This window comes from Biomphalaria glabrata, chromosome 1 (genome assembly GCF_947242115.1).
Source record: "Biomphalaria glabrata chromosome 1, xgBioGlab47.1, whole genome shotgun sequence".
NCBI classification, from domain to species: domain Eukaryota; kingdom Metazoa; phylum Mollusca; class Gastropoda; family Planorbidae; genus Biomphalaria; species Biomphalaria glabrata.
Genome location: NC_074711.1, coordinates 84536923 through 84545328, shown reverse-complemented (window position 1 = coordinate 84545328; position 8406 = coordinate 84536923). Strand labels below are relative to the sequence as shown.

Below are 8406 nucleotides of genomic sequence, written 5' to 3'. Positions count from 1 at the left end.
ATAGACAAAAGTGGAGGTTTGTAATTAACATAAGTAAATATATATATTTTATTTTTACAAAGCTTATATAAACTCACTCTGTAATCTTTAGACTGTACAATTATTCATTGCTATAACAAAGCATGAATCAATTGAAAAATTAACCAATTATGTTATCAATTAGTCATAATAAATTAATTTAGTTTTTTTTATAGGGACAGTACTAGCTAAGGGTAGATGAGCCTTGTGTTGAGAATTAGGTCATCACCTAATTAATAATCAATAGATAACTAGAAAACCTCTTTTTAACAAGCACTTGGCAGGCTCAGTGGCTAGTGTGTAGGCTTGAGCCCTCAATTTCCAATTAAAGTTAACTTAAAAAAAAAATTGCTTTTAAAAAGCCATCATGGAAACCTGATTCCAGATACACCCAACTGGCCCACACAAGTGATGGGGCCAAAGCCCATTGCGCATGCTGAAAGCATGAAATCGTGTTTAAACAATTGGTAAAAATATTTCCAGTCGCACTGATTTATTATTAGCACAAATTGATTACATGATTGATTCAAAATTCAGTTTACACTTAACATAAGCTTTGTTTAAAAAAAAAGTATTTTGTATATTTGACTTGTTATATCATAGAACCAGTAAAACATGTTACTGTATACTGATCAGATAAATACAACTACACATCTAAAGCTACAGGATTTTGTGTATTTTATAACACATGCTGTACTAAAGCCAGAGATACTCTTCTCTGGGCACACAGAAGTGGTGAGGTTTTTGTTGGTAGTGGGATACAGAACAGCAGTAGGGAATCCTTTATGTGTTCTGGGTCACTTGAGCTATAAATAGGACACATGTAGAAGTCCTTGTTTGTTGCAGTCTCTCTACTGACTGTAGAAATAGGTTTCAGCCAGACCACAGGGAATTGCTGGACACCGCCTTCACAACTTGTTGCCTCGGACAAGACACATGTGCGCTTGTCCCAGAACGCATTCTTCAATACAAGACCATTTACATATAATCCTACGCTTGGCTTTGCTTCAGTTTTAAAATCATAAGGCATCACCTTTATAGAATTAAAAAAAAATAATTAGATAAATACAAAACAACATTATGAGGATGTGGGTGGCCCCTGTGGGTCTCATCTTGTAAATTACAGACGTTCCTGTTGATGTGTTAACCTAGATATTCATAGGAATTAGAAACTTAAAAAACTTAAAATTGTTTGTTTTCTTGACCAATTAAGGGCAACCCATTCCATGCTCTAATAGAATCTGGAAGTAAAAAGTAAGGTACCCCTTTCAGGTCTTGCCTGTCCTTAACTGCAGTCAATGTTACCCTCTTTGAATTGCCCAAATTTGTTCACCTCAGACAGACCCACAATTAACCCAGCATAACAACCACACAATGTATGGTCTGTGGAGCAGCTGAGAGGAACAAGACTGCAAAAGAGCTTTCAGCCTAGCGGCAAAATATCATATCTTATATAATACAGATGTTACTTCAAAAAAGAAGATGATTACGTCCTACGTGTCATGCATTTAGTCATGCAAATTAACCAATGACTTAAATTCTGCCAAGTCACTGGTCTTCCTGGCTAGCTCAGGCAACCCATTCCATGCTCTAATAGCACTAGGGAAGAAGGAGTATTTGTTCAAATTTGTCCTAGCATATGGGATGAGGAATGTGCCTTTATCTTTGTGTCTTTAGAGTATTTTATTAAATTTTGTTTGTGTATTTGAAGATTATGGTTCAGTGTTTTTATGTATAATTGCTACTTTACTTTTGAGTCTTCTGTCCTTAAGGCTTTCTAAATTTAGTGATTTTACTAAGGATATATTAATAAGATTGGTGATTTAGGCACACCATATCTTTGTTCCAATAGCTCTTGGAAAGAAATGTTCTAACTCTAGGTCTATTTGTACATTTTATATATTAGGTTGGGTTTGAGAGTAAGGGTTTAGTTTACATGCCTCAGTGCAAATGTACATTTTCAAACAAAATAGTCGTACCTGTAACTCTAAGCTGACATCTGTTAAGTCTTTGAAATGTTTACTGGCATAACTTTGGGTCACAACATGAAAAACTCTGTCAGGCCTCATCAACATGTTCAGAGATAACACATCAGGGCATCGGTTGTAGCACTGCAGGACATACATGGACTTGGCAGGTAACATTGCCAGCCAGGCATCTAGGCTCTTACAAGTGACAAATGTATTTTTCAACCAAGCTGCTGGAACCTGGTCAGTAGAGATGGCATCCAGGATGTTCACCATATCTGGAGTGGGCGTGATCTTGCCAATAACAGCTTTAGCAAGTGTTTGCATATCATTCTGAAATTTTCACCATAATGTGTGTATAAATAAATAAATGTATGTTAAAAATTAAATATAGCATGCAACTTTTACTACCAGAGTGGGAGAGGTAAGTTGCTTAATCATTGAAATGAGATTCCAATTCTAGGTTGATATGATTTTACTCAGAATTTTAATATTCCATTCAAAAACAGCACTAAGGCATTTCTGATACCTGTACATGTCTGACATTTGCGTCTGGCATTGTATCTGACATTTGTACATGTCTGACACATGCAACCGACAATTGTGAATACCTGATATTTGTAGGAAGGGTAAAGATGTTTTCTAAATTGTTTTTGACCTTTAACCTCCTCCCCTCCCTCGCTCAATTGCTCGAGACAGAAAAATTTGTTCTAAAGATTTTAAAACACTTAAAATAAAACTTGGTTTCAAGTGTAATTAAATAGGCTATACTAATGTTGAGATTCCAAATGTAATTAAATAGTGGCAATACTAATGTTGAGATTCCACTTTGGGTCATATTAAAAGAAAATTCTCTTGGAACAAACCTTAATTGTATTGATCAAATTTTTATACATCTTTATTTCCTGGGCAAAGAATTCATCCATAGGCATAATCTGGTCAACAGAGATATCTGGCAGCATAGGGCAAGCCTCCAGGTGAGCTTGCAATGAGTCTAATACATCTTTGGACACACCATTTAATAAGTTTGCACTGGTTGCATAAGACAAAAGAAGTTCAGGTGCTCCTGTGACTTGAACCATTTCTTTAAAAACTATCCTGCAAATTGTACAAGTGGTCAAAGAAATCAACATGATAATAATTGGCCATTGTTTGAAGTTAACTTTAGAAACAAAAACAAAATCTAATATATAAAGTAGAATGTAAGGTGTAAATATGTTTGTCCCGCATAGAAATCAAAAGCATTTGAGCAATTTTGATAAAACATGGCATAAATGTTCCTTTAATCATGATGGAGACTGTAGTGTACGTTTAATGTCCCTCCCACAACTGGGGGTCCCTAAAAATAAAAAAAAATAAACTAAATGTATCACTATTCAAGAATGACACTTTTTAACCAATTGGGTAAAACTGTTTTCACAGCATTTTTGTATTTGATATGAATAAGTTGGCAAACCCATTTTAACACTTAACTTTTACTTTTGGGTCAAAATTAAAATGTAAAGGAAACTTATGCCATGTTTGACATAGTTCTAAATCCAGTCTACTAGATCAGTAAACTTAAGTTGCAGGCTGCAGGTCATATAAGGCTAATAAAATATAACAAATATATATATAGTTGTGTTCTTGTTCATGCTGTCTGGAGTAAAGTAATGAAAAAGAAGGATAGGAAATAAATTGCAGACTCCTTGGCCCACTAGGGAGGGCAAACACCACGTATGGAACAGGCCACAAGTATTCATCATGCTCTGGCTGTAATTCAAAAAACGGCAATGGAAAAGTGGTTTGAGTGCTGGGACAAGTTCTAGAAAGCCTATGGAGTCTGGGAGCGCATGAGGCGCCCTGACCGAATTCCCCGTGGTGGAGGCTGTCCAGGCCTGAGCAAGTTATATAGCACAGTACAGGACAGGCCACTGTCCTGTTGGCTCATATTTCTCACGGCTACGGCCAAATTTTGATTCACAGTGTCCTGGTGCGAGGAAGAAGAGAATACCATGTCTCATATTATCTTTGACTGCCCCAGACTTGATGATCTACGTCTCGACAGGTCTGGGAAACCAAAAAGTCTCGACCTGTATGGTGACATGTATGCACTATGCAAGACAGCAGGGTTTCTGTCCCTGGCTTTTGCAAGAGAGGATTTGAGCCTTGCAAGCCCTCACTAAAATGAAGTTTGATGATGATGATAGGAAAATAAATGTAAGATTGAATTTATCTCAAAAGTGATAGAAAAACACTAGTAGAGCTACTAAACTGGGCAAATGATATCTACTTTATTCAACTCTTACTTGCTCTTCAAAGCAATGTGCATCTCTTCATTCTCCTCTGGAAGGCAGTAGGTCTGAGCTGAATTGTTATCAATGGAGTCAAGAGTCTTTTGGAGATCATTAGTCTCTTTGATATTATTGGATAATTTATTCAGCAACATGGCTGCTCCTTGGTTGCCATCGGCTGAATGCTACAAAGTAAAATGTTGTAAAATGAAGTTTAGAGACAAAATAATGTACACAATCATAATAGACATTCTTTTAGTAGGAATAGTAGTATGCCCTATGAAATGTCTCACTGGTTCAGGGTTTGAACTATATCTTATAGCATCATTCTTAATAAAAGACACTGCCATTATTGTTGTAATTGAAAGTTTAACTGAATAATTTCTTTTACATTTCAGCTTGTTTTCAGCATTTTAGTTACCTTAACACCTAAGAGATTTTTAACCACACTCTCAACAATCTGTGTATCCCTTAAATCCTGTAAACAGTATAAAAGAAAATCTCTATTAATTTAACATAGTGATGCAAAATTTCTATTTTTATGTAACGTAATGTTGGTATTTTGTGACATTTTGTAAAATAACAAAAAAAAATGAAGGTTTAATGGACAAAACAAATGTATTACCAGACAATGATCTGAATAAATATTGGTGATCAACTTAGGTACAGCTTCAATATCATTGGTCCAAACAGACAAACTCTGAAAAATTTCCACAGCTGAAGCCACATCTGCTATTGTCCAAAGGTGATTGTTGACAAACCCATGGCGCCCATAATAGCTTTGCTGCACAAGTATGGCATGAATGAGGGCAAGTGGAATAACTCTGTTGAACCTCTGAATAAGCTGCCAAAGTATGACATATTGTTATTTCTAATTAGAAATAAAAGTTCTAAAACAAAGTGCTGAAATTGTAACAAAACTATACAAAACAGAAAATCCTCTTGCCTGTTCTCCGCTAGCAGCCTTGGCACTCATTAAGAAAGCTGATGACTTGTAAGCTTTGCCAAGCAGACTTGGGAAGTTAACAGTTAGCTCACATGTAACTCTTAGCCCATGTTGTACCAATAAACCTTGGAGAATAAATTTGTTAAAATCATAAAAAAAAACATAATCTTATTCATTTTAACAACACTTATGAAAATTAACATTGGGATTTCAAGTAAAATATTAAAACCCTCCACCCCCTATTCCATTATGACTATACAAGAGTGATTCCCAAACAAAGGCCCAAAGGGCCATATCCATCACAAAGCTTCTGCCCATATTTTTTGTTATCATATGCTCTTATGTTTGGTTATGTGTAATGTTGGATTGTAATGTCAATGATAATAAAGATTATTATTATAAAGCCTCAGAGAAAGAACATAAAGTAATTTGATACACTATGAAATTGTGTTGGCTACTCAAAACTGTTTATAAAAAGATGAAAACTACAATTCAGATAGATTTAAAGACTTGAAATAAATCCTTGAAAATTGACAAAATTTTAAAACAACGGATTCATACCTTTTACATTACTATAAAAAATTAGATAAACCAACCTGGCATGATTCTGTTCCCATCTGCTTTTGTAGTTATCCACAATCTGAAAGAGTTGCTCAGTTTAGCAGCAGGCCTAGAATGACTAGAGTAGCATGACCTGGTGACAAGACTTCGTCCAGTATCCTCTGTTTGCTCTTGGTTGTTGCCATCATCAGACCACCGAGAATAAATAATGTGCTGGAATGGATTTAGATCAGACTTGTAGCTTGATAGGGCATATTCAAAGATAGATATAAGATTATAAGAGAAGTTTTGAAAAAAAAAAAGGAGACATTTTGTTTCAGAAGTTTTTATATTTTTGTAAATTAATTTGAACATCATAACCTTTTCTTTTCAAATACCCACATTTTTTAAGGCAGTGTCTTAAAATTCATAGATTAAGGAAGAATGCAATATTTCTCATGACATTGCATATCCAATTGTGACTTGATATTTTGTCCATCTGGCTCAGACAAAGCTACAGTTTACGGCGGGGTCTGTTTAAGTTCTCTTTTCATCATCTGCCAGTGTCTTTGGAAAGGTTGCTTCTTTGGGTCTCAAATGTGTGTCTTTGTCATTTGTAGAAATTCTCCAGATGTCAGAAAGTTACAGGACTAAAGTTCTTAAGGTAATGTAAATCAATAAAAGGCTTAAGATTAAATTTTTGCTACTTTAAAGTGCACAAGATCTAACCTTAAGCAAATCAAAAAAACTTGTGTTGGGCTCCTCTGCCAAATGATAGTTTTGCAGAAGTAACCAATGGCCAGCCTGCATGCAGTCTTCTATTGCCTGGTTGACATCTGCCATCTGTGAGCCGACACCAAAACTTAAAACGCACACTTTTCCTTCCATGTCCATCTCCCTAGCCAACCTTTTGATTTCTGGGACTGGATTTGCAAAAACTAATCCTAGAGGTTGAAAACAAATATTAAAAAAAAAAATATTATAAATTTCTCTTTTAATAGTATACTGAAAATCAAATACATTATCAAAGATCCAGACAAACCCTATTAAATCAATTCTGCCAAACAAAACAACCAAATATTTCAAATGTGAGGTATGGGTACTAATTCATAGCATAAGTGAGGACGTGGGACCTTGGTCTAAGCTATAAAAAGACTTGATTTAGAGATGGTCCTCTGTTCTGTGTAATCTATTTATTGTTTACCTTGAGTGCCATTCATCAACTTGTTCTGCTCAGAGGCTGGCAAGATAAACACTGTGGGTGTGTGCTTGTCTGTGTACCTGTAGACCTCTCGTATGTCGTAATTATCTGGAGAATCTATCGTGTTTCCCAGCTCATACAGAATGATGGCATTAACCAGCTCTGAAAACTGAAGTATACAACAAAGTTTATTGAATATTTTTACTTAGAAATGCACTAAAAAGAACATTGATTGTTCTTAAATAAACCATTACATTAAACAATAATATCAACCTAGAAATGCACTAAAAAGAACATTGATTGTTCTTAAATAAACCATTATATATCATTCTATTCATTTTGTTTTGGCCAGGTCATAAATTGTTTGGTTTCCTGAGGGATCTTGAGTTTAAATCCGGAGAAGACTAGGATTTTGTACTTCAGGATTTTTAGAGCTCCTCTGAGTGCGCCCATCTACAATGGGTACCTAATGTAGATTGGGTAATTAAAGGCAGTTGGTCATTGTGCTGGCAACAAAATACTCTCATCAACTGTCAGCCATACAAAGATAAGCTTTACATCATCTTGCCCCAGAGATCACAAGGTCTAAAAGAGGTGCAATACAGCTAGTCATTTCTGGACTGCATTTTTTTTTTTTAAAACTAGATGAAAAGTTCTTCTAGAAGGTTTTGAAAATACCTTTTTGTGGCAAATGAATTTCCACAGCAAACATTTCTGGAAGAGTGAAAGCTCTTGAAGAGTATTGCCTGGCACAGAATTGACAAGACTAATCTGATGCTGAAATACAAAAGGTACAGAAGTGTATGTTGATGTAAATAGTAAAATACAAAAGATACTGAAGTGTATGTAAATAGTTAAACATTTAGTCCATTGATGTTTCCAACTTACTTGAAAATATTCCTTCCACTGCTGGGCGTTGTTGACCAATGATTGACAGAGACCATGAAATGGCTGATGCAATGATTCAAGAATACTACAATCTATCCAAGACTAAGAAAAATGACAAAAAATATTTTAAAATTTTTTTACTATTTATTAATTCAATTGTGCTACACAAATAATACAAATCTACTAAGTTATTGTTGTCATGGTTGATTGAGGCAGCCCATTTCATGTTCAAATGGATGGATAAGGAAGAAGGAGCACTTGTACCTATTAGTCCTAACATGTGGAGTAAGAAATGTTTCTTTATCTTTGTGTCTGAGTATTTGATTCAGTTGTGTTTTTTTATATGCAAATTATTTTTTAGTTTTATAATTATGCATAATTACTACTTTACTGTCTTTACCACTGTCCTGGAGTGTTTCTAGGTTTAATGATTTTTTAATAGTGTTACAATAGTCAAATGAGAATATTTATTTATAAATCAAAGAGTTAATCATGCATAACTGTGTTTCTAAGCCATCACAGACTGCATCCAGCAATTTTGTACTGCATTCATTCTCTAAGGATTGAATTCTT

The 8406-nt window shown here is 34.9% G+C and overlaps 1 protein-coding gene across 2 annotated transcripts in view; it reads right to left on the bottom strand.

The window, feature by feature from the left end:
* Positions 1 to 251: 251 nt before the first annotated feature.
* The window catches only part of LOC106064183 (dynein heavy chain domain-containing protein 1-like), a 70180-nt gene continuing 62025 nt past the window's right edge, over positions 252 to 8406 (bottom strand). For both annotated transcript variants that reach the window (XM_056018257.1, XM_056018256.1), the window contains exons 86-97: positions 7834 to 7935; positions 7624 to 7722; positions 6949 to 7114; positions 6474 to 6688; positions 5801 to 5978; positions 5205 to 5329; positions 4884 to 5102; positions 4680 to 4736; positions 4274 to 4443; positions 2852 to 3083; positions 1998 to 2318; positions 252 to 1051 (exon numbers count right to left, since the gene is read on the bottom strand). In XM_056018257.1, the coding sequence (XP_055874232.1) occupies positions 698 to 1051; positions 1998 to 2318; positions 2852 to 3083; positions 4274 to 4443; positions 4680 to 4736; positions 4884 to 5102; positions 5205 to 5329; positions 5801 to 5978; positions 6474 to 6688; positions 6949 to 7114; positions 7624 to 7722; positions 7834 to 7935 (2238 nt within the window). In that variant the 3' untranslated portion in view covers positions 252 to 697. The remainder of the gene's footprint in view (positions 1052 to 1997; positions 2319 to 2851; positions 3084 to 4273; positions 4444 to 4679; positions 4737 to 4883; positions 5103 to 5204; positions 5330 to 5800; positions 5979 to 6473; positions 6689 to 6948; positions 7115 to 7623; positions 7723 to 7833; positions 7936 to 8406) is intronic.